This window comes from Lampris incognitus, chromosome 20 (genome assembly GCF_029633865.1).
Source record: "Lampris incognitus isolate fLamInc1 chromosome 20, fLamInc1.hap2, whole genome shotgun sequence".
Classification (NCBI taxonomy): Eukaryota; Metazoa; Chordata; class Actinopteri; order Lampriformes; family Lampridae; genus Lampris; species Lampris incognitus.
The window spans coordinates 35,547,278-35,574,350 of NC_079230.1; the positions used below are offsets into that span (position 1 = coordinate 35,547,278).

Consider the following 27,073-nt stretch of genomic DNA (forward strand, 5'->3'; position numbering starts at 1 on the left):
AAAGACACAGTGCAACTCTTTCTGACCTTCTCTATACTTCTCCATCAACATTCTCAAAGCAAACATCACATCTGTGGTGCTCTTTCGTGGCATGAGACCATACTGCTGCTCGCTGATCATCACCTCTCCTCTTAACCTAGCTTCTATTACTCTTTCCCAAATCTTCATGCTGTGGCTGATCAACTTTATACCTCTGTAGTTGTTACAGTTCTGCACATTGCCCTTGTTCTTGAAAATCGGTACCAGTATGCTTCTTCTCCACTCCTCAGGCATCCTCTCGCTTTCCAAGATTGTGTTAAACAATCTAGTTAAAAACTCCACTGCCATCTCTCCTAAACATCTCCATGCCTCCACAGGTATGTCATCAGGACCAACTGCCTTTCCACTCTTCATCCTCTTCATAGCTGCCCTCACTTCCTCCTTGTTAATCCACGGAACTTCCTGATTCACTATCCCTACATCATCCAACCTTCTCTCTCTCTCTCTCTCTCTCTCTCTCTCTCTGATTTTCTTCATTCATCAGCCCCTCAAAGTACTCCTTCCACCTTCTTAGCACACTCTCCTCACTTGTCAGCACATTTCCATCTCTATCCTTGATCGCCCTAACTTGCTGCACATCCTTTGCAGCTCGGTCCCTCTGTCTAGCCAATCGGTACAAGTCCTTTTCTCCTTCCTTAGTGTCTAACCTCTCATACAACTCACCATATGCCTTTTCCTTTGCCTTTGCCACCTCTCTCTTTGCTTTACGCTGCATCTTCTTGTACTCCTATCTACTTTCTTCATCTCTCTGACTCTCTCACTTCTTCTTTGCCAACCTTTTCCTCCGTATAATTTGCTGTACTTCCTCATTCCACCACCAAGTCTCCTTGTCTTCCTTCCTCTGTCCTGATGACACACCAAGTACCTTCCTAGCTGTCTCCCTCACTATTCCTGCAGTGGTTGCCCAGCCATCCAGCAACTCTTCACTACCACCCAGTGCCTGTCTTAACTCCTGCCTGAACTCCACACAACAGTCTTCCTTCTTCAACTTCCACCATTTGATCTTCGGCTGTGTCTTCACTCGCTTTCTCTTCTTGGTCTCCAAAGTCATCCTACAAACCAGCATCCAATGCTGCCTAGCTACATTCTCCCCTGTCATCATCTTGAAGTCTCCAATCCCTTTTAGATCGTGCCTTCTACATAGGATATAGTCCACCTGTGTGCACTTTCCTCCACTCTTGTATATCACCCTGTGTTCCTCCCTCTTCTTGAAATATGTATTCACCACAGCCATTTCCATCCTTTTCGCAAAATCGACCACCATCTGTCCTTCCACATTTCTCTCCTTGATTCTATGCCTTCCCATCACCTCCTCATCACCTCTGTTCCCTTCACCAACATGTCCATTGAAGTCCGCTCCAATCACCACTCTCTCCTCCTTGGGTACCCTCTCCACCATATTGTCCAACTCACTCCAGAATTCTTCTTTTTTGTCCATCTCACACCCAACTTGCGGGGCATATGCGTTGATAACATTCAGCAATAAACCTTCAATTTCCAGCTTCATATTCATCACTCTGTCTGACACTCGCTTCACCTCCAGCACGCTCTTGACATACTCTTCATTCAGAATTACCCCTACCCCATTACTCCTCCCATTCACACCATGGTAGAAGAGTTTGAACCCACCTCCGATACTCCTGGCCTTACTCCCCTTCCACCTGGTCTCTTGCACACACAGTATGCCTACCTTTCTTCTTTTCATCATGCCAGCCAGCTCTCTCCCTTTACCAGTCATAATGCCAACATTCAAAGTTCCAACTCTCACCTCCACACGCCTACCCTTCCTCCTTTCTAGCTGCCTCTGGACATACCTTCCCCCTCTCCTTCTCCTGTGCCCAACAGTAGCATAGTTTCCACCGACACCCTGCTGGTTAACAGTACCGGTGGCGGTCGTTGGTAACCCGGGCCTCGACCGATCCGGTATGGAAATCTTATTTATGATCCGCATATTTGATTTGGCAAAGATTTTACGCCAGATGCCCTTCCTGACGCAACCCTCCCCATTTGTCCGGGCTTGGGACCGGCACGAAGAATGCACTACACAACCATAAACAAACAACAAAAAGAAAAAGAAAAAAAGGGGAAATTGGCTTCTATTACAGACACTCACTCTCTAATAACTAAAATCTAACAAGATACAAGATAAGAAAATAGAAACAAGAAAAACAGAAACAAATAGAAATAAAAGACAAGAAATAAGAAATAGAAACAAGAACAAAATATATCAACAAGCATGGTGCACATAACACCCTATCTATACTGCACTACCACAGCACACAACAAGCAGCACAAATAAACCCAACAGCGCCAGTCCAAACTCCGAGTATCTGACAGTCTGAGTCTGGAGAGATGAGGTGTAAAGTTTGATGGCCACAGGCAGGAATGACCTGCTGTGGCGCTCTGTGGTGCTTTTTGGCAGAATGAGTCTATCACTAAAAGTACTTCTGTGCCCAACCAGCATGTCATGGAGTGGGTGGGAGACATTGCCCATGATGGCACATCATTTCAACAGCGTCCTCCTCTCAGAAACCGCCGCCAGAGAATCCAGTTCCACCCCCACAACGTCACCGGCCTTGTGGATCAGTTTATTGAGGCTGTTTGTAACTGCTACCCTCAACCTGCTGCCCCAACACACAACAGCAAACAGGAGAGTACTGGCCATCACAGACTCATGCCACATCCTGAGCATTGTCTGGCAGATGTTGAAGGACCTCAGTCTCCTCAAAAAGTAGAGACGGTGCTGTCCCTTCTTGTAGAGGGCATCAGTGTTCTTAGCCCAGTCTAGTTTACTGTCTATATACACCCCCGGGTACTTGTAGTAAAAAAGTAAAAAGTACTGAAAGTAGTGGTGCTGTGTGCCTGGGTTCCCAACTCTCCCTCTGTGATGCCAGCACTGTAACATTGTCCTCTATGTCAGAGACTCTGGCCTTGGGTAAACAGTGAACCAAGGCTGGTGAAGCTAATCCAAAATTGCAGGTAACGGAGGCTCTTATCACTAGTGTGCATTGCTTTATTCTGTCAACAGGAGTGGGAGAGTCGCACTGGCCCATAGGACTACCAACAGGGCTGGTGAGCAGTGAAAACCAGTTTGCAGTTGGGAGAGGTGACTGCAGACCAGGCCACATGACCGGTGGCTTGCTCTTGCGAGCCTTCCCACGCAGGTAAACAGACAAACTCCGCTGCATCTGCCGACAAGGTTGAGCTAGTGCTAACAATAGCAGGTCTGCTGTCAGGCCCGGGGCTAAGGTTATCTGGAGCGCCTGTCACATCTAACGTAATCCTAGCCGAAAAAGTTGCTCTAACTCATGGACACATCTCTCTAATAGACAACCTATCTGTAACTATAGAACAGTCACCAAACATAATTGTTTTAGTGAGGCTGCATTGACTACAAATGCAACAGAGCTAACTGCTAAGCTAGGCTAAGCTCGAAGCTAGTAACCAACTAGGAACAAAAGACTGCCTACACAACACAAGAGTTGTATGTGAAAGAATCTAGTGATAAGTGAACTCAGCACAGAAAACAGCGAAATCAGTAGGACAAATGATGAGGTTAAGGCAGCAGTTTTGTTTTTTTTTAAGAAATTTATTTCTGATTTCTCCTAATTTAGTGGCCCATCGATCCCTATTTTTAATTCGAACACCCACCCTCGTACTGCATGTGTTCGCCAACTGCATCTCTCCGGCCGGCAGTCTCGAAGGAGACGCCTCCCCACTTTTGTGACAAGGCGACTCCAGGCTGAACCACTGCTTTTTCCGACACACACAGAGGTGCATTCATGGGACGAACACAAGCCGACTCCGTCCCCCTGCCGAAGACAGCATTGCCAATTATCGCTGCTTCATCAAGTCCGGCCATAGTCGGATCTGACAAGACTGAGGCGCGAACCCCGGTCCCCAGTGGGCAACTGCATCGACACAAAGCCGATGCTTAGACTGCTACATCACCGCGGACTCACCACCCGTGGAATTTTAAACATGCGGCCTAAGTACAATTTTCCCATGTATGCATGGTATATACATTCAGCACCTGGTGTTTGCGACTGAACACAGGCATATAGGCGTCGGCCTACCTTTTTCTTTTTCTCAGTGCTTTGCTCCTCTTCTTCCTGATTCTGCTCTTCTCTGTTCCTCTTAATTCCTTTCCCATCTTCACCATCCCCCCCTTGTCCACCTCCCTCTTCTTCCTCTTCCATCTGTTCTGCTTTTCTTTTTTTCTCTCGCACACCCTCTTGTTTGCTCAGTGCTGCTGAGCTCTCTGAATCTGCAGCTGCTGCATCACTTTCTGGTTTGATTGCTTGTTCCTGTTGTCGACTGGGTGACTGGCTGTCACTCATGCTGGCTCCCAGTGCATGCTCGGCCCCTTGCTCCTGTTGAGTAGACATATAACTTTTGTTGAAATCTGCATGTTTCTGGGGACAGTGTCCCATTTCTATTATTTTCATTCACTATTTTTCAGTGGACCCAAAATAAAATCATTAACATTAGTTTGGAATCAAACTGTTACGGTAAAGTTATTTAGGTTGTATGCAAATTAAAACATTTTTGAGTCGATCTTTCTTCATGACAAATGCTTTCTACTCAGTTCAGTGACAAACCAGCCTCCCTTTACACTGCTTATTGCATTAACACTGTTATGGCCTCACCTGCACGGAATACTACCTGCATGTTCTATGTTGGCTTGTCCATGTCTATAACATAATGGCAGTGCACTTGTCCATGTCTACAAAATAATGTCAGTGCACTTATCCATGTCAATTACATAATGGCAGTGCACTTGTCCATGTCTATAAAATAATGGCAGTGCACTTGTCCATGTCAATTACATAATGGCAGTGCACTTGTTCATGTCCATTACATAATGGCAGCGCACTTGTCCATGTCCATTACGTAATGACAGTGCACTTGTCCATGTCCATTACATAATGGCGGTGCACTTGTCCATGTCCATTACATAATGGTAGTGCACTTCTCCATGTCCATTACATAATGGTAGTGCACTTCTCCATGTCCATTACATAATGGTAGTGCACTTCTCTATTTCCATTACATAATGGTAGTGCACTTCTCCATGTCCATTACATAATGGTAGTGCACTTCTCCATTTCCATTACATAATGGCAGCGCACTTGTCCATGTCCATTACATAATGGCAGTGCACTTGTCCATGTCCATTACATAATGGTAGTGCACTTCTCCATGTCCGTAACACAATGGTAGTGCACTTCTCCATTTCCATTACATAATGGCAGTGCACTTGTCCATGTCCATTACATAAGGGTAGTGCACTTCTCCATGTCCATAGCAATGGTAGTGCACTTGGCACCCAGACACATACAGTCTGTGGAACTGATGGAAAGCTCACCACAAATCCAGGGGAGAATCTCAAGTTTTATCCAGTTATAATTCAACCTGGTATCGCACTTTTTCATGCTCATAATAAAAAAAAATGAATCTACTGTATCGTGTCCCAGAACACGATTGTCTGACTTTTTTCATGTTACACAGAAGGACATTTAAACCCATGCATTTACAACGGGTGCATCTCCTACTTGTTTCATGCTGGACTGAACAGTTAAAGTCGTGTATTTCACCTGGGACATTCTCTTCAGTTTTCAGAAGAGAGGCAACCCAGTCGCCATGGCTATGTTAAAATGTTGGCATTTTACATTTCTACAAACAATGGATACGTTAAAATCTTGACGTTTCTGAACCAAAAATGTTTCATATTAACATTTCAACTTACAGCCAATGTTGTTGGAGCCTGCATCCATGTTACACGACTGTCAGAGTCACGTGATGTGGTGACTCATTTCATGCAAGTTATTTTGTTAGTTTAGTCACCTTTACATATTGCTGACCTGCGGACCATTACTATATGTATGGGGCCTGGATTGCTTGGGTTAGGGTGAGGGTGAGGTCTGGACAGAAACAGCTTGCTACATCAGAAACATCAGGAAAACCAGTGTTTTTATGCTGTAGTCCTGGTAAGAAATCACAGAACGTTGAATCAGTTCATATGTCCAGATGAACTGACTCAACTTTGTGACAAGGAAAATAACTGTAAAATTAGCTTCAAAGTAGGCCTAAATTACTATTTTGGTTGTATATCAGCCAAAAATGACCTTAAATGATGTTTGCCACTATTTCCACAAAAACAGACAAAACAACTTAAGAAAAAAAATCTTGAACGTTCATGTGCTGGGCCTCTGACAGTAAGGCTGGGCCAAGGCTGTGTCCATGAAATATTAAAACTACAATTTTTGGGTAACACTTTACAAGAACTACGCACTATGAACCATTACTTAAGTATTAGTAACTACTGAATTCATCATTTGTATGCCACCCGGGTCAGTATTAGGTTGAAGTGTCTTGCTCACGGTCCCAACAGCTGCATCTACAGTGTTTGCTTGTGGTACCTCAATTTAATATATTAACATAATGAAGACATCTCTGTCCATTAGTCTTTTTGGTTTATGACTCAAACCAATGCCAAGGCTACTGGAGATGGTTTGCAGTACATTTGAATGGTGACAATGAAATCACTATTTAATATTATATACTACTTAAGCCCCAATATACACTTAAAAATATCACCCAAGCAAGACACTACATTTAAAAAGACAGACTAAAAAAAACAACATTTTGAAATTCAATTACCTGTTGATTTTTATCGTCTGTGTCTTCATCCAAGGAGACAACAGGCTCTGCACTATTAGCTCCCTGCACCCATGGCTGTCCTTCCTCCAGCTGCACTGCCCCTTTACCTGGAGCCATCTCTTCCCTTTCTTCCAGCGCTCCCCCTGTGACACACAGGATCTGAGGCATTGTGGGGTCATCCATCCTTTCACTCTCATCCTCTTCACCCTCACCTTCCCTTGCTTTCTCCAGGACTCCAATGCTTTCCACCTCCTGATGTTTTACCCCTTCTTCTCTAAATGCCGCACTGTTGGTTTGGATTTCCTCGATCCCTCCTTCTGATTCTCCCTCCACCCTGCACCCCTTTATGCCTTCTTTATCCACTGCTGGTTGGGGGATGTTCCCCTCCTCCAGCCCCACCTCTCTCCTACTGTCTTCTGCCCCCTCCAGTGGCGGAACATCCCCATCCTCCTCCTCCTCTTCTTCCTCCAGCCCGCCCCCATCTTCTTCATCATAGTCCTCATATTCCTCCCCATCATAAAAGTCTTCTTGAAAATCACTCCCTTCCTCCTCTTCCTCCTCCTCCTCTTCTTCCTCGTCACCCAGCTCATCATCATCCTCAATGTCATCCTCTTCCTCCTCTTCATCATCTGAGCTGTTAATGTTTATCACAGCAGAGTCTTCATTGCTAGTCTGTTGTGGTTGGTGTTGGTGGTGTGGGTGGAGATGTCTGCCATGCTGGGTCAGCTGGCTCTGAAGCTGGTGCATCTGTAATGGTAAACTCACTGGACTAGGTTGGACTTGTGTGGAGGATTGCAACAGCATCTGCTGGAGCTGAGGTCCCCCTGACAACGACTCCCCTAAACCACTGTGAGGAACACTGAGAGTAGTGGAATTCAGAGGTGGAACAAGGGAGACCAGAGAAGTGCTAGAAGAAGGAAATGAGCTGATTGGCGTGGTGGCACAGGTGGTGAGGAGGGAAGAGGTGGCGGAGAGATTGTTAGGAAGTGAAATCCCATCGACAGCTGTTGTTGCTGTTGTGGTAACAACTCCGGTCACCCCAGATTCCCCCCCTGGTAATGGAATACTGGTCCCCCCAAGTGCAGTGGAAGCCGGGTTTTGCATTCCTGAGTTTGCTGTTGCTGCTGCTGCAATGTCATCCTGTGGGTTCTCCATACTCAACATTCCTGGAGGAACGATGACCACGCTGTCGTCGGAATCACTTGCCAGGGAGATGTCCACATCCTCTGCTTCCTCTTTATCATAACGCACAAAAACAGGTCTCTGCCCCTCTGGCTGTCCGAGTCCAGTTAGGTCTGGTTGGTGAACATGGGGGGAGAGGAGCATCTCACCAGGTGTAGGACCCTGGCTTGGTAGTCCTGTAGGAGCCAGGGTGAGGTGGTTCTCTAAAGAGCCCAGCAGTGATGTGGGGCCAAGGCTGAGAGTCTGTCGGGTGGGGAACGGAGGACCAGAGGAAGGGCCCCCAAGCAGGGTAGGCAGAGTGATCCCCGAAGGGGGTCCCTGAGTAGGAGGAAGGACAGGGGCACTGGGGGTGGGTTTTAGGGTAAGTGGAGGTAGAGGAAGACAGATGGAGGGGGTGCGTGGGTGGAGGAGTGAATTACATATAGTCAAAGCCTCAGTGCAGAATGAGGAGACCTGGAAAGTGAGAGAAAGAACACCAGATTAAATTGGTAGAATGTAATATGGTTTGGTTTGATTGCTGGCAGCACGGAAAAACAGCTTGTAACTTAAAATATATGGTGTGTCTTTGGCCTAACAAATATTGCCAATGAAACAGCAACAATGACTGTACAGCATGCAAATCAAGAGAGGAGAGGATATTACACTACTCATGTGTTCATCCATACATCCATCTGAACACATTTAATAAGTGTGAATCAAGATACATTTCCATCAAATCTATTCAAGTGAATAAACCTGAATGTAGGCCTATGTCTCCTACATATGTACAGTAAGTTAAGTTTATTTAGTATAGCATATTTTACAAAGCAAGGTCACAAAGTACTTCACAAGAGTAATATTGTTAAAAATAAGACAATAAACACTCAACACTACAAACACTAGATAGCACGAGGCAAGACAAAGGCCAGTTCAATAAATGAGTCTTCAGCTGATTTTTAAAGGCGTCAACAGAGACCGCAGATCATGTGTCTGAAGGTAGAGCGTTCCAGTGTCAAGAGCTTGATCACCTTTTGTTTTCAAACAAGACTGAGAGACGACGAGTACGCCCTGGTCAGAAGACGCAAGCGACCTACTGGTGATAAAATGATGGAGTGGGTCGTAGCTGTACACAGGTGCCTGACCATGCAGGGCTCTTTATGTGAAAACAAGAACCTTAAAAATGATTCCTAAACTTGATGGGGAGCAAATGTAAAAAGATAAAATGGGTGTAATGTGAGTCGTCCGGCTGGACCTGGTCAAAAGCCTTGCAGCAATGTTCTGGGCAATTTGTAGACGGTCCAGGGACGACTTGCTGAGGCAGGTGAAAAGGGAATTGCAGTAGTCTAGCAGGGAAAGGCTTTGACTGGCAATGTGACAACTCTAGCAAATGTCAGATGGGTTGGCCCACTAGTGGGCCAGAAGGCCAGCAATGTAGGAAAAAAATGTGTGTGTGAGTGGAAGGGGGGGGGGGGGTCGACCTGCCAGCCGTGGACCACTTGATGTTGGAAAGGCCCATCTGATTGGGGGTTACACAGTTCCAATTGTCAATACGCTACTGTAAGGCAGGTGTAGGAAGTGCTATCCTCTCCTCCCCCCACCCCTTAGAGTGGATGTGTCCATCCATGTAATGTCAGACGTCAAGCAGGGAAATAATCAAATCAAGAGAACGAGTGGAAACTAAACATTATAAGTTCAAATCGAAAATAAAGCAATCCTGAAATGGATAGAGGTTCCAAACATGAAAAGGTGAAGAAGAAAAGGCCAGAGAGGGGGGAAACCACCTTGAAGCTGATGCTGCAAAATATTTTAAGTAATACAGAAAATTCAAACATACCAAAGCCACTGATGAGTGCACTGGTTGTCTTCTCACCGTGGACATGCTATTCTATTCTATTCCATTCTATTCTATTCGCTGCTTAAGGCCACTGTGCTATGCTGCCTTTTAAAGGATGTCAAGACCAGAGTGTTATTATGGCTCAGCTGATTAGTCACTGGGTCCGCTACAATAGGGTGCCAGCATGCTGCTTGTCACAGCCTCACAACAGCAGTGAATAAACCTGTTTAAATGGTGCCGGTAGCATGAAATCCTGACTGGTAAAACTTATGTGTGAATTACATCAGATCAGCAGCAAACGCAATGTCGGATGATTGATTATTTATAGAGCACTGTTAATTAATGTCAATTTTTCAGACATTTCCAGATCATCATTAGGCTGAGCTACATTACGGAAAGCTTTTGTCAAATGGGAAAATTGAGTTTGGCTACTTTGTTTCCTAGTGACAGCATTGCATTATGTCATAGACTACATTCATAACATGTGATTGTCATGTTTGTTTTATTTAAGTTACATATTGTAACATAAGTATTCGATACAAGTATACTAGTAGAGTTTGAATGCAAGAGTTTTCAAAAATTTTTTTATACATTTATTTCTGATTTTTCCCCTTTTCTCCCAATTTAGTGGCCAATCGATCCCTATTTTTAATTCAAACACCACCCTCGTACTGCATGCATTTGCCAACTGCATCTCTCCGGCCGGCAGTCTCGAAGGAGACGTCTCCCCACTTCCGTGACAAGGCGACTCCAGGCCGAACCACTGCTTTTTCTGACACACACAGAGACACATTCATGTGACGAACACAAGCCGACTCCACCCCCCTGCTGAAGACAGCGCTGCCAATTATTGCTGCTTCATCGAGTCTGGCCATAGTTGGATCTCACGAGACCGGGGTGGGAACCCCGGTCCCCAGTGGGCAACTGCATCGACACAAAGCCGATGCTTAGACTGCTACACCACCACAGACCCAAGAGTATTCAAACCTTTAATTAAAGTACATATTGTAGGGTGTTCTGGTAGCACAGTGGTCCATTCTGTTGCCTACCAACAATGGGATCACCGGTTCGAATCCCCGTGTTAACTCTGGCTTGGTCGGGTTGTCCCTACCGACACAACTGGCTGTGTCTCGGGGTGGGAAGCCAGATGACGGGATGTGCCCTGGATGCTGCACTAGCGCCTCTTCTGGTCAGTCGGGGCGCCTGTTCAGGAGGGAGGGGGAACTGGGGGAAATAGCGTGATCCTCCCACGCACTACGTCCCCCTGGCGAAACTCCTCACTTTCAGGTGAAAAGAAGCAGCTGGCAACTCCACATGTATCAGATGAGGCATGTGGCAGTCTGCAGCCCTCCCCAGCTCAGCAGAAGGGGTAGAGCAATGACCAGGATGGATCGGAAGAGTGTGGTAATTGGTCGGGTTCAATTGGGGATAAAAAAAAAGAAGAAAAAAAAGGGGGGGGGGGGATAAAAAAAAAATAAATAGCCGCAAGCGGCGATTAACAGGGTCCAAGCAGTATTGCAGCTGCTTACCAACCAACATAATTTCACAGTCTAGTCAAGCGATTTTTGAGATATTGACATGTGTCAGCTGAAGCGTCCCCTATGGACGAAATTTCACAAAATTTGGCATGCTTCCAAAGAATGTTGTGGTGATTGTGCATGACAACTTTGGACAATCACTAGATATAGGCAATAGAATCACTGTGGGCCACACCTTAAATTTTGATTGACATGTTACTTCGAAATGGAATGACATATCAAAATTCTTTCGACAAATTTTTATCAGCATAGTCTGTAGATGACGCATACCACATTTCATGTGAATCGGATGAACAGCGTCAGACTAGTTCATTTTACTTTCATTTTCGGTTTTTTGAAAATGGCAGAAAATTGTGGAGGCGGAAATTGGTGGGAATGAATGTGTTAGATTCAGGAGCTTCCAAGGAATTAGAGGGAAAAAAGAATTTCTCAACAATTTCATACAGAGCCCGAGATATTACCCAAAACGTGAATGTGCTTATTGTAGCGCCCCCTAGAGGTGTGTCGGGGTAATAGCTCTTCTGTAAGATCGTTAACAGGTGTGTGCTCCAATTATCGGGGCATCACACTTCTCAGCCTTCCTTGGAAAGTGGGTGCTGGAAAGGAGGCTCCGACCGGCTGTCAAATCTCTGATCCAGAAGGAACAATGCAGATTGTGTCCTGGCCGTGGAACAGTGAACAAAGTCTTTACCCTTGCAGAAGTGCTGAGGGAGGCATGGGAGTTTGACCAGCCAGTCTACATGTGTTTTGTGGACTCAGAGAAGGCTTACGACTGTGTATCCTGGGGCACTCTGTAGGGGGTACTGTGAGAGTATGGGGTACCGGGGAAGTTGCTACAAGCAATCCGGTCCTTGTATAACCGAAGTGAAAGCTGTGTCCGCATTCTTGGCACAAAGTGAAACACATTTTTCGCCAAGGTTGTCCCTTGTCTCCAATTCTGTTTGTGACATATTCATGGACAGGATCTTAAGGCGCAGCCAAGGTGAGGAAATGTGTCCATTTTGGGAACCTCAGAATTGCATCCCTGCTCTTCGCAAATTATATGGTTTTTTTGGCTTCGTCAGAACGCAACCTCCAGCGCGCACTGGGGCAGTTTGCAGCTGAGTGTGAAATGACCAGGATGAGAGTCGGCACCTCCAAGTCTGAGGCCATGTTTGGTTCTCTACCGGAAAATGGTGAATTGCTCCCTCCATGTTGTAGGTGAGTTGTTGCCTCAAGTGAAGGAGTTCAAGTATCTCGGGGTCTTGTTCATGAGTGAGCGTAGGATGGAGCAGGAGATTGACAGGCGGATTGGTGCAGCATCAGCAGTAATGGGGACGTTATACTGGACTGTTGTGGTGAGAGGGAGCTCAGTTGGAAGGCAAGGCTCTCAATTTACCAGTCAATCTTCGTTCCAACCCTTACCTATGGTCACGAGTTTTGGGTAAAGGGTGAGAAAGGGTGAGATCGCGGATACAAGCGGTTGAAATGAGTTTCCTCTGTAGGGAGTCTGGACTCAGCCTTAGAGATAGGGTGAGCAGCTCGGACATCCGGAGTGTGTAAATTAGTAATTACTTAAAGTGATACTGACTTCAAAATCTGAAAATTCCTATTGATAGGCTATGTTCCGAGTTGGAATGTGACCACGGAGAAATTCAGTGGCCAAAACAGCACGTCTGTGGCCACTCGAGAGAGATCTGTGATTGACTGTAGATGGTGTCCAATGTCACATTGTGCCGGTGGATATGTAGACACCAGTCAATTTGCATAAAGGGTGTGTCCATAGCAAGATGCTATAAAACCACGGCAAAGCCGTTCTTTCACCCCCTCCTGCTAGCTACTTGGCTCGAGTTTGTGCTATTTTGCTGACACTTTATTATCGATCTTAGTATGATGTATTGCTATCTATCTATCTATCTATCTATCTATCTATCTATCTATCTATCTATCTATCTATCCATCTATCTATCTATTTATCTAAATATCTATAATTTATCAATCTAACAGTTATTTGTATCACAGAATCCTCCTCCTCAAAACTGTAATCCTCGCAGAGGATCTCCCTCTCGCTCTCCGACATTTTTTGTAAATAACAAGTGACGAGCGGTATCGAGCCCCACCCACCCAGGAAGACAGTAGCCAATAGCTTTGAATTCTTAAAACTACACCTATTTTCGGTTGTGATTCAAACTCCCAATGTTAAAAAATGTGTTCAGAAAAGGCATGTCAGTCTCTCTTTAATTACAAATTAAAAGAAAACTATTTAACTTATTATTACATTTCATCAGAAAAAAAGTAATTCACTAATAACCATAATGTAATGCTTTTAACTGTTGTTGAACATGTAAATCTCACACTGGGAAAGACTGGACTGTCTCACACAGTAATCACATCAGACCAGAGTTCCTATAAAATCAGCTTAGTAAGATGCAGAGACAGCGAAGCATAATTTTTGGAATAGATATCAATAATAATAACTAATTTTAAGCACATTTCATGGTACCCAAGGACTTTCAGGCTGTTTAAAAAAAAAAGAAAGAAAAAAAAGCTTGACCTTCTGTGTTGAGTCGCTGGTGTCAGCTCTAACCAAACTAGCAATATACAAAAACCAATACACACTTCACCATATTTTTTTTCTGTCCTCTCACCTTGAGGCTGCGGTCTCTCTGCCCACGGCTGAGGATAGATACAGCACACGACAGTGGTGGGGGCCATCTTGGTGATGGCACCAGAACCAGGGCAAGGAGCAATCTGTAATAAATTGATCAGGTAATTTGTAGAGGCATATATAGGAAGAACTGTTTCAAAAGATGAGATTAATCAGCTTGTGGCTACCATAGAGCCTTACTATCAGCTAGATGCAGCAAACACAAATTATGTCTAGCTTCCAAGCTTAAACAAACTAGTTGCTCATACCCCACACCCACCAAGCTGTTGTGCTACACATGTAAACTGACAGGTGAAAGCAACATATGCATACATACATGCGTACACATCATCTCTCTTTTGAATGAGTGTGTCAATAGCGCAAAACATTATGGAGGGGATCCATGGTATTAGCAGAACCCCGAGTATAAAGTCAAATACAGGTGTAGCCCTGGCTAAAATGCATTGAGACATCTGGCTAAAATTCAGTTAGACACCTAAAACTCATATACATTAGGTTAAAATTCATTTAGGATACAAAGAGTTTCAAAATGAAGTTCATAATGTTTAAATATGTTAAAATATATATGGAAGGATAAAACAGAAAATTCACAATCTTTAAAGTTAAAAGGTTATAGTTTATGCAAATGAGCATAGTCTGCTTAATATGTACAGGACCAAGCACGTGTAGTCAGTCTAACAGACTAACTTAATCAGTCAATTTATTTTTTCCTTTGTTTTAATTTGCATGTTCTAAAATGATAGCCAACCAAAATTCCATTCTCCGGTAGAGGGGTGGGGCTTGGATGTACGCTGTTAGGTCTTGTGCTTTGGAGAACGGCAGAAAGCGAATGGTCACCGTCAAGTCAACAGTGCAGATTGTTAGAGAGCAAAATGTGTTCCTAACTTAGTGGTTGACGAACAGTTATCCAAAGGGTTCAGATTTTTGTTGAATTAGACAGCTGATGATTGCTTATGGCATGAAACAGGCTTGTACTGTCTCATAAAGAATTTACTTGACTCATTGGATTATTTTGCTCCTTACTTGTTGAGCACTTTCCCTACTGTTGAGTGTTTAACAAAGTTATATATATATATATATATGTATGTGTGGATTTGTTGTTTAGCTGATTTATTTGATTAAGGAGACGGATGATTTGTGACTGTAAGAGAGGACAGCTCACTTTGGAGAACTGTTTTTCTGTTGGAGTGCCATTTGACTGTCGCTGCGGTTTCTTCGCTGCTGTTTCTTCTGCACTCTGCAGAGCACTCATCACCCAGTTTCCCCTCGTTTTTCCCCCTCTAAACGTCCCCTGGATCTGTGAGTACTGAGCAGGTGCTTTTTAGTTTGCTTGTGTGACCAAGTGAAGTGGCCACTACAGTTTCTAGGCATCTACGCTCCCAAGCCATGACTCAGACCTGCAACAGGGGGTTTGGTTTACAAGTGGGTTTACCATAGGTTGCAGAGTGAGTGTGTGTGTGTGTGTGTGGGCCTATGATTGATGTTATTTGATATTATTTTGTGTTTATTCATATTTGGGATTTACTCCTATTTGTCCTTATTCATGAATGTGATTTTGGGAAATTCTGTTTTATGTAAATAAATAGCCTACTGTGGGAGTGCAGGAATGAGGAGACGGAAAGATCCTTGCCACAAAAAACAACATCGATACAGCACAATCTCTCGTGGCAACAAGCTAACAGCTAGGCTATCGAAAACATGGCTCCACCTCCTAGGAAACTCTAAACAGCGCCTCTGTCATAACTATGAAATTCTTCCTTAAAGGAGCAGCAGCCCCTGGTGAATCTATTCTCTATTGCGTATCACCACACAGCCCCCCCTAGAATTCACCATCATGAAAAATGTAAAACAGTAATGTAACACAACAGTACTCAATGAAACACAAACAGCCAACAGGCGAACAGGCCCCAGTGAAACAGTCAACATCTCGGGGGGGGGGGGGACCAGGAGGCCAAAATGGCTGCGCTGAGAGGGTATGGGGGCAGGGGCGGAGGCAGGGGACAGAGCTTGAGCCCTGGAAGGAGCCGAGGCTGGGCCGCCGGGGGGGGGCAGGGCCAGTTCGACCGGCCCACCCAGGTCCAAATGGGCAGGCTTGAGATAGTCCACCGAGACCCACTCCGGCTTGCCCTCCATGTCCACCACAAAGTTCTTAGGCCCCGCTTCCAGGACGTGGAAGGGCCCGTCGTAGGGGGGCTGCAGGGGAGTACAGTGGCTGTCGTGGCGATGAAGATGTATCTGGCCGACAGCAGATTCTTGGGGACGTAGGACTGAGGGAGGCAGTGGTGAGATGTAGGGATCGGAGCGAAAGCGTTGGCACCATCCCGGGCCACAGCCCGATGAGTTGCTGCAGACCAGGGGGCCACAGCGTCCGGGAGAAACTCCCCTGGGACATGCAGCGGCTGGCCGTAAACCAGCTTGGCAGATGAGAACTGGAGGTTTTCCTTGGGGGCGGAGTGAAGGCTGAGCATGAGCTACGGGAGGTGGTAGACCCAGTTGCTGTCCGTGAGGCTGGCATGAAGAGCGGCCTTCATAGACCGATGAAACGGCTCACAAAGTCCATTGCCCTGCGGGTTTTACACCGTGGTGTGGTGGAGCTTCACCCCTAGCCCCTCTGCAACTGCAGTCCAGAGCTCGGATGTAAACTGCGGGCCCCTGTTGGAGGTGAGGTCAGCTGGCGTGCCAAAACGGCCCACCCAGGACTAGGTTTGGGTATTGAAAATGGTGCCCATATGGCACTGACCGAAATATCTCGGTCCTACCAAGTATCAAACTCTTTGGAAAAAAACGGTGCCAAATTTCGATACTTTAAGGTAGACGACGTGAACGCTATCGCAGCCAGCCAATCACTGCCAGCATTGTTGCACATAGACTGACAAATCAGCATGAAGCTATTTGGTATGCGTGTGCTTCTCGTGACTGGTTGGAGCTGAAAACTGGCAGGCAAGATGCGTTCAATTTCAAGTACTTTGTCACATGCAGAGTAATACAAAGTAAAACGTGCAGTGAAACGAAGAGGGGTATTCCGTGTGTCATTATGTGAAAAAAGACATAGGCCTAGATAAAAGACAAAAGATCAGTGCATTTTTTCCTTTTTAAAAAAAAAAAAATCAAAATAAACAATAAATAAAAAAAACAATAAATAATAATTATAAAAAAACTAGCTGTCTCAAGTATGTGAAAGGTCGTATATGTTGACAGTTCTTATGGCGTGTGGATAGAAGCTTCTCTTTAGTCTCTCTGTTTTGGCTCTAAGACTACAGAGGTGTCTACCAGACCCCAATAGCCTGAACAGTCCACTGTTAGGGTGAGAAGTGTTGCTCATGATCTTCTTGGCTCTCGTCCTCACCCTTCTGGTGTAAGTGTCCTGCAGGATGGGGAAGGATGTTCTGGCGGTGCGTTCAGCTGAACGTACCATTCTCTGCAGGTCAACTCGGTCACAGGCAGAACAGTTTCCATACCAGTTGGTGATGCAACCGGTTAGGACGCTCTCCACAGCCGAGGAATAGAATGTCTTCAGGATGGAGGGTGACCTTGAATTCCCTCAGCCTTCGGAGGAAGTAGAACCTCTGCCTGGACTTCTTTAGTTTGCTGAGTGTGAAGAGTCCAGGTGAGGTCCTCAGTGATGTGTACGCCGAGGTATTTAAAGCTGGAGACCCTCTCCACAGGTTCCCTGTTGATCTTTAGTGGGTTGTATCCTTTCCCCTGCTGTCTCCTGAAGTCCAAAACCATTTCTTTGGTCTTGCTGACGTTCAGGGTCAGGTTGTTGGACTGGCACCACTGTGCCAGGTCATCTACTTGATTCAGATAGGCCTGTTCGTTGCTGTTGGAAATCAGGCCTATTACCACTGTGTCGTCTGCAAATTTGATGATGGAGGGGGAACCGTCCGTGGCTTTGCAGTCATGTCTGTAGATGTTGTACAGCAGAGGGCTCAGCACACAACCCTGGGGAGTACCTGTGTTGAGGATCAATGTTCCGTAGGTTAGGCCGCCCACCCTAACCACCTGGGGCCGGTCAGTGAGAAAGTGTACACCCAATTGCACAATGGGGTGTTGATTCCTAGCGACCTCTTCTTCGTGACCAGATTGAGGGGGGACTGTAGTATTAAACGCTGAACTGTAGTATTAAACACTGAACGCTGTTCCAAAGCGTGGCTACACTTTGTAAAAATAGACAGCAAACCTGACAGTAAAATGCAACCGCTGCAAAGTGATCATCAAATGCAAGTCTGGGAATACGTCGAATATGATGAAACATCTGATCACGCATGGGATACATTTACGAGTGGACAACTGCTCTGTTTGTTAACGTGACCCACTGCTAGCAATGATGAAACAGGTAAGGACGGTTCTGTCAAGTGTTTCTGGTTCTAATATTAGCAGTATGTCTGAGGTAAAAAAGAAATGAAGCTAGTCTAATGTATAAAACATTAGCTACGCTAGGTTATAAAAATGAAGCTAACATAGCTAGCACTAGCTAACTTTAGTTAACAGTTAGCAGTCTGAGGTTTAAAAAAACCCCAAAAAGATAACGTTAGCTCTGCATTTCCCTGAATTTATCTCCTATTTCATTCGCCCCTACTCCAAGCCTACAGTAGTTAGATCGCCAAGTCAAGTTTCTGTGACTCCATTCTCTTTGGCTAGTACCAATGCTAAGATGAGGAAAGAAAAGAGAGAGGAATGTCACCGGGCTGTAACCAGCTTCATAGCTATGGGGTTGCAGCCCTTCAATACAGTTGAATTTCCATCTTTTAGGTAAGTTACGTTTGCAACGATCTACTAGGAAAAGTAACAGTAAATACATAGTTAGTACTTCTACTTGCTTCTGAATGAACAGTCTGACTGTAACACTGTTCTTTTTTTCCCTTTGTTTTATTAAGAGACATGGTAGCAGCCCTCAATCCCCATTACCAGCCCCCCTCCAGAGACATACTGTCAAACACTCTGATATCAGCATGGTACAAGGTAGAGAGGGAGAGAGTGCACGAGGAGTTGAGGGAGGTGAAGGAAGTAGCGCTGACCTGTGATGGATGGACAAGCATAGTACAGGACCACTACCTCTCAGTTACAACCCACTTTATACAGCCAGGCGCAGGCAAGGTCACAGAGACCGTTCTGCAGACCAAACCTGTCTACAAAGTGCAGACAGGAGTGAATATGGCTGCAGAAGTTAGCCTTATACTCGATGAGTTTAACCTCAAAGAGAAGGTGAATATGAATATTAGAATAGAAAGTTGACTGAGCAATCTAGTTATCCACCAAACGATCATTCTGGCATTCTAATAACAGCTTGTTAATCTGGCATCTAACAGTCTGTTCAGTGTGATGTAATGTATCTCCTACTTATTCCATCTAACAGGTGCTGGTGATCACCATGGACAATGACACGAACAAGTGGCGGCCAGGATAATGAGCTACTTGAAGTTGCCTTGCTTTGCTCATTGCCTAAACCTTGCAGCACAGAAGCTCTACTCAGAGCAAAGTGTTGCCAGGTGGGCTACCCAAATCCACCAGTGGTAGTGTGGCTGAGGAGAGCAGACTAGGCCAAACCAGTCCTCAAAGAAAAACAACACCTCCTAAATATGTATCCATTATTATATTCAATAATAACAGTTATATTTATGAAGATAAATATACTAGCTAACTAATGTTTTTATATTTTAGACCTTTCTGAGCACAGACTGGTGTTGGATGTGAATACCAGATGGAATACACTGTTCCTGATGATCGAGAGGTTCAGTGAGCAGTATCCTGCCATTCAGGCAACTTGCATGGACCCTCGCCTGAGAAGGTTGATGGAAAGAGATAGGTAAGTTTATTGTAGAAGCTTGTTTTTTATGTTTGGAGTGTAATACGCTTTATATGCTAGACTACTGTACAAAAGGCTGTGTTTGTGTGTGTTGCTGTATGTTTTCTTTCAGACTGGATGAAATCACCGACCAGGACCTTAAGGCAGAGGACTTTGTTAGTATAATGCGAGTCCTGTACACGTCAACTCTTGCTGTTTCAGCTGAGAATACCCCAACTTGCAGCCAGATTTAGCTGATCATCCAGAAACTGGAAGCCTACTTCAAAGTGGGAGATGGTGAAGACTCCATCTCTGCCACTGTGAAGACGACGATCTGGAATGACCTCTCTAAGTGGTACAAAGTAAGTTCGGGTTGCCCGTGTCAGAACCTGTAGAGAGAAACCCAAGCGAATTCTAGTATTAATAAATAATACTAGTAGACTAGAATTGCCCCCACTACTTGAATCTGACTTATAATTTGCTGTAACAGGAGCCGAATATCCAGACATTCCTGGAAGAGGCCACCGCTATGGATCTGCGATTTAAAGGGAAAGTCCAAGATGATGCCGTCTGGGTGAGGCTTGAGGAAGAGGCCTGCTTGCGGTTGCAGAACCAGAGAAAGGTACTTCAGAGGGGTTTGCTTTATATCAAGCCAACAGACTACGCTATAGACACTTATGTATGGAAGTAATTATAAACACATCTCTTTCCATTTAAAAAGGAACATCAATCTGATGTTGGCCAGGCAGAGGAGGAAGAAGCAGCAACACTGGAAGATGATGGCATGGAACATGTAAGAACTAAAGAGAATTGTGTGATAATATCAATGTCATGCGGCATGTCACTGTCCTCTGTCTGAGTGATGTCATTCTGAGCCATGTTGCTTTCATCTGCTTATTTTCCAGATTCCACCAGAAAACAGGCTGACCCGGTGACTGCACTCGGTGAACTCTTTGAGGACAAAGACAGGGCCCTAACCATCAGCGGAAATGGGGAGGGTGTCAGCACAAATGCGCAGACTGAAGCAGAGAGGGCAAGATAGGAGTTGGAGCTGTATAGAAGCCTACCTAATGTGTTGACCTCAACAAATCCAGTAATCTGGTGGTTTGAGAGAAAGGATACTTTACCAGTCTTGTTTGGTCTAAGTTGCTAGGTACTTGTGTCCCCAAGCATCCGCCACTCCGGTTGAGTGAACATTCTCAACAGCTGGGGACACAATTAGTGTAGAAAGGGCACGTCTCCTGCCAGAAAGGGCAGATATGCTTATCTTCCTGCATAAGAATGCTAAATGAGAATGAGCAAACATACATTAAAGATGTCAGTCTGCATGTTGACCTCATTGTCCTTGTATCCATTCAATCTCAAAGTGCTAAAGTACAGAACCAAAATAACACAGTGTGTCAATGAATTATGATGCTCGCTGTATAGAAAAGTAGTTTGCTGATAATCCTATAAGGTTTTCATAATATACAGTATCGGAAAAAGTATCATTCAGGTATCGCATAGAGGCATTGGTTTTGATATCGGTATCGAAAAATTTCAAACTATACCCAACCCTACCCAGGACCCAATGAATGCCCGGGCCACCTCAGTAGACGTGGTCGATGACAGCATAACAGCTTCCGGCCACCAGGTGGTCCTGTCCACCATAGTCAGAAGGTGAGTGAACCCGTAGGAGGGGGGCAGGGGGCCCACCAGGTCTACATTCAGATGGTTGAAACACCTCTCGGGCAACAGGAATGGCACCAAGGGGGCTTTGGTATGACGGTGTACCTTGGAACACTGGCACGCCACGCAGGAGTCAGCCCAGGTCTTGAAATCGTTTCTGAGGCTGGGCCAGACGAACTTGGCCCCCACCAGCTTAGTGGACACCTCAACCTCCGGGTGGGAAAGGCCATGGATAATGTCAAAAACATGGCGCCGCCAGGCAGTGGGCACCATAGGGCGGGGCTGGCCAGTTGAAACGTCGCAGAGGAGCGTGGCATTGGCGCTGTCAAAAAACACATCCTCCAACCGCAGCCCCATAGCGGCCGTCCAATAGGCCTGGATGTTCGCATCAGCGGCTTGGTCTGTAGGCATGGCAGCGTAATCGAGTCCCAAGTGAACGGACCCTGCCACTGCCCGGGAGAGGCAGTCAGCGACCAGGTTGTCCTTGCCAGCCACATGCCGGATGTCCATGGTAAACTCCAAGATGGCAGAGAGCTGACGCTGTTGGCACCTGGACCACGGCTCGGAGGTCTTGGCCATGGCAAATGTCAGCAGCTTGTGGTCGACGAAGGCGGTGAAACGGCGGCCTTCCAACAGGAACCTTATTATCAGGTGGTGAGGAAAAGACCCAGAAGCTCCCGGTCGAAAGTGCTGTACTTCCTCTCGTTCTCTTTAGGCTGTTTGCTAAAGAAGGCAAGGGGCTGCCAGGTGACGCCCACTCACTGCTCGCACACTGCCCCGACCGCATAGTCAGAGGCGTTGGTCGTGAGGGCAATCGAGGCGGTGGGGGACGGGTCGAAAGCTTCATCCCTCCCCGGGGACCAGTCTACCTTGCGCTTGGCTTCCCTCTCTCACAGGGCTTCATACAAGGGCCGCATGCGGTGAGCTGCCTGAGGCATGAACCTGTTACAAAAGTTCACCATGCCCAGGAACCCCTGCAGGGACTTCACAGTGAGGGGGCGTGGGAAACTGGCGATGGCATCCACTCTGGCAGGAAGCAGAACAGCTCCCTGCGGGGAGACGCGGTGGCCGAGGAAGTCGATGGACAACAGGCCGAACTGGCACTTGGCTGGGTTGACTATGAGTCCATGTGCACTGAACCGCATCCCAGTTGGTCGTCCCCCTGGACAACCAACTGTGGTTCAAAGAAAAAGAATAAAACGGAAAACTGAGTCACATAGTCACTTAGACAACTAGTAAAAGCCCTAGAATACAGTCACTTAGACAACATGTGAAAGTCCTAGAAAATAGGATAAGTATGATGTCTGTGATACCCACCTCACGAGCCCCTGCGAGAGCACATGACCTAGTCCAGATGATACAAGGCAGCTTCAGGCCATAAGCCTGTTCCTTCTAAAGAGCAATCCCCCAAGGAGTCTGAGGAATACTTCTGCTACCGATGCGGAGAGAATGGTCATACTGTTCCAAGGTGCACTGCGCCAGAGAATGTACAGAAAGTAATCAAAAAACTCATACGTTTGGTGCGAGCAGATAAAGACGGAACAAAAGAGAACCCAAAGAACTCGTCAAAAGAGCAGTGTAAAGCTGGGTCCTACAATGTAGAAGCCCCTGAAGACAACAACAGCCTGCCTGAGGGTCTTGTGGGTCAGTCCATGACTTACCCTATCAAAGACAATGACTTGTACTGCAACACTCATGGACAGTGGTGCTAATGTGACCATAATCTTTGAGAGTTGGTATAACGAACACTTGCAGGACGTCCCTGTACACCCTATCTCTCGCTTAGGCCTCTGGGGTCTGTCAGACATGGATTATCCTTACAAAGGTTTGCCGTTGTGGAGATGGAGTTTCCAGAAAAAAATGACAGGTGTAAAAGGGCCCATCGTTGTTTTGGCTTTAATCTGTCCTGAGCCAAATCACTACAGTCAAGCCCCTGTGATAGTCGGCACCAACGCATTTCTGTTCCACAGACTATGGGATCTGTTGCAAGAAAGGGGCGATGAAACCATCGTTCACTCCATGACAATCCAACCAGAGTATGCACCAGTCCAAGTGCAGACTCAGCTCTCTCCATCAGAAGCAATGGATGATGCTGTTGGACAAGTGAAATGGCAAGGACCTGGTCCACTCCAAATAGTCCCGGAAGAAAAGTATTATGCTACCTGCAAAGTAGACCGTCCGACCCCAAAGTCAAAAGATGTTGTGCTAATTGAGCACCCACGGCATAGTCAATGTGTGTACTCATGGCTGTGTGCTCCAGAATGCAGACATAGACACCAACTGCTGCACAGTACTCACTCATAATGAGTGTCAAACAAAAACCTCCATACCAGTGGGAACTGTAATTGCAGCGATGTATGCTGTAGATACAGTTACCCCAGCCCAACCATCTGACCTCCAAGCAGATGCTATAGACCCAGAACTCTTTGATTTTGGCAATTCCCCCATCCCTGAGGATTGGCAGAATCGGCTTTGCCAGAAGTTAGCTGAGAGACAGAATGTCTCCTTGCATGAGTAGGATGTTGGCTTGGCCAAGGAGGTGGAACACCACATATGCCTGCATGACCCCACACCATTTAGGGAAAGGTCACGCAGATTGGCTCCCGCTGTTAGAGACAGGGATTATCAAAGAGTCCCGTAGTCCCTATGCCTCACCCATCGTGGTTTTCCGCAAAAAGTACAGAGGTGTCAGAATCTGTATTGACTACAGAACCCCAAACAGTCGCACCATACCGGGCCAGTACACACTGCCTCACATCGATAATGCCTTAGACTCCCTGACAGGTAGCAAGTGGTTCTCAGTATACGATCTGCGGAGTGGCTATTATCAGATAGTTATGGCGAAGGAGGATAAAGAGAAGACGGCCTTCATTTGTCCCCTTGGATTTTATGAGTTTGAACATATGCCACAAGGAATAACTGGAGTGCCTGCAACGTTCCAACGGTTAATGGAGAAAGCCATTGGTGACATGCATCTCCTTGAAGTCCTGGTGTACTTGGACGATATTATCGTTTTTGGCAAAAACCATCGAAGAGTATGAACAGCGTCTTCTCAAGGTTCTGGATAGGCTAGAAGAGGTAGGCTTGAAAGTCTCAATTGACAAATGCCAATTTTGTTAGCCTTAAGTCAAGTATGTGGGCTACACTGTTTCAAAGTCTGGGATTGCCACCGACCCTGAGAAGGTGGAAGTGGTTAAACATTGGAGGGAGCCCACCAATCTGAAATCACTTAAATCATTCCTCGGTTTCTGTGGATATTATCGCAGATTCATCGCCAACTACTCTGCTTTTGTCCGTCCCCTTATCGAGCTCACGAAAGGCTATCCACCAACTCAGCATGAGAAGAAGGCTGAAAAGAAGAGAGACCCAACCAAGGCCTACTTCAAAGAGTATGAGCCATTCAGGGAGCGTTGGGACGAGGCCTGTCGAGATGCCTTCGTTAAGATCGTTGAGTGCCTATGGCCCTGTGTTGGTATTCGCGGACCCCTCTAAGCCTGACATTTTGCATGTAGATGCTAGCATGAATGGTCTGGGTGCCATTTTGAACCAGGAGTACCCAGAGGGTCTCAGGCCAGTGGCCTTTGCCGGTCGGAAACTTAGTGTGTCTGAGCAGCGCTACCCTGTCCAGCAGTTAGAATTTCTGGTACTAAAGTGGGCAGTGGTGGACAAGTTTCACGATTACCTGTACAGCGATAAGTTTACCGTGAGAACTGACAATAACCCCTTAACGTTTGTGCTTACGTCAGCCAAGCTAAATGCCACAGGACATTGCTGGCTCGCCGTCCTATCCACATATGAATTTACCATTCAGTATTGTCCAGGGCGCCACAATATTGATGCTGACCTGCTGTCCCGGCAGTATGCCAAAGGAGAGGCTAAAGACTGGACAAACATCCTACCATCAGGAATCAAAGCCATCTGCTAGCGTGCTTGTGTCAGTGAAGCACCAGATGCTCCTGTCAGACTAGTGGAGCAACTAGGAGCCCCAGCAACAGCTGTACCAGAAGCGTATGCATTCCCTGTGAACCTGAGTATGAGCACCATCGACCAGCTGACCCCGAAAGACATAGAAACAGTTCAAGACTTAGACCCAGTTATTGGACCTGTGAAGAAGATGATTGAAACCAGTAAGGTACTGACTCGTGCTAAAAGTGACCCACCTGATGTTGCATTGCTCATCCATGAAGGCAGTAAACTTGAGTCAAAGCATGGAATACTCTTCAGGGTAACAATGAAACTGTCTGGAAAGGAGCTTAGACAGCTAGTATTGCCTGAAAGATACCGGACTGTGGTATTAAGGTCCCTGCACGATGAAACATGGGAGTGGAACGAACCATCGAACTGATCAAAGACAGGTTCTACTGGCTGCGCCTGACAAGTGAAGTTGAGTGGTACATTCAAACCTGTGGAAGATGTATCTCCAGGAAGACGCTTCCTCAACGTGCCTCACCGTTGAATCAAACAACTAGCGATGGCCCCATGGATCTATTCTGTATTGACTTTCAACAGATAGAGCCAGACTCCAAAGGTAACGTGTTGGTAGTTACAGATCACTACATGCGTTATGCACAGGCATTTCCTACCTAGGACCAAAAAGCCCTCACTGTAGCGAAAGTCTTGTGGGAGAAACACTTTGTGCATTATGGTCTACCTGCACGGATACACTCTGATCAGGGCAGATATTTTGAGAGCCGGCTAATCAAGGAGCTCCCGTTCATGCTCGGGATCCGTAAGTCACGCACCTCACCATACCATCTGCAGGGTGATGCCCAATCAGAAAGATTAAACCGCACTCTCCTGGCGATGCTTGGTACCATGGACACTGTGAAGAAGCAATGCTGAAGCTAGCGCATCAGTTAACTAATACATGCATACAACTGTACTAAACATTATACTACTGGATATTCCCGTATTGTCTGATGTTCAGGAGGGAAGTAAGGCTGCCAGTCGACATCTGCTTCGCTACATCACCAGATGGAGAGGGTGAGTCTTCATATCAGCAGTACATCGCCTGGATGTGGAAAGAGTTGCAGAGTGCCTAGAAGCTGGCATCTGAGGCAGCTACAAAGAGTCACATGAGAAGCAAGGCACACTATGACCAGCATGTAGGAGATCTGCCCTTGAGAGAAGGTGACAGAATTCTTATTCGGAACGTTGGGCTAACTGGAAAGCATAAATTGCAAGACTGACGGAAAGCAACACCTTATGTTATGGTGAAGAAGCTGCTGAACCTGCCAGTATACAAGTTCAAACCAGAACAAGGCTCTGGCACAGTCAAAACTCTGCATCGAGACCATCTGTTGCCCATAGTTTATCTGGTTAGAATGCCCAACCCTCCTGATGATACAGGACCTGTTAGCAGAAAACCTGTCACGAGATCGCAGCATACCCAACGGAGTGAAAGACCAACTATGTCTGCCGATCCAGCTTTGGAAAGTTACACATCCTCATCAGATGCAGAGTTTGAAACTGTCGATAATCCTCCAGCTTTTGTTTTGGATGAAGTCAGGAGACACCTATCAACACCCTATCAAACTCCTAGAGATAATGAAAGCCATGAGAAGGAGAACTCTAAAGTCTCAGAAGATCAACCAGCTATAGAAACCGATGATGAGGAATACCCCGAAGTCACTACACCCTCTAGACTGGGCTCTGATGCAGAAGAGACAAATGATGACACTGTAGAAGAACCGCCTGTAGAAGGAGAAGAAAGCTCAGCCCCTACAAGTGTTGCAAAG

At 46.0% G+C, this 27,073-nt stretch overlaps 1 protein-coding gene across 1 annotated transcript in view; it reads right to left on the reverse strand.

Moving 5' to 3' along the window:
* pelp1 (proline, glutamate and leucine rich protein 1) overlaps positions 1-27,073 on the reverse strand; it is a 111,785-nt gene that overhangs the window by 4,267 nt on the left and 80,445 nt on the right. The window contains exons 16-18 of the mRNA XM_056300047.1: positions 13,863-13,965; positions 6,703-8,337; positions 4,116-4,412 (exon numbers count right to left, since the gene is read on the reverse strand). Coding sequence (XP_056156022.1) covers positions 4,116-4,412; positions 6,703-8,337; positions 13,863-13,965 — 2,035 coding nt within the window. The remainder of the gene's footprint in view (positions 1-4,115; positions 4,413-6,702; positions 8,338-13,862; positions 13,966-27,073) is intronic.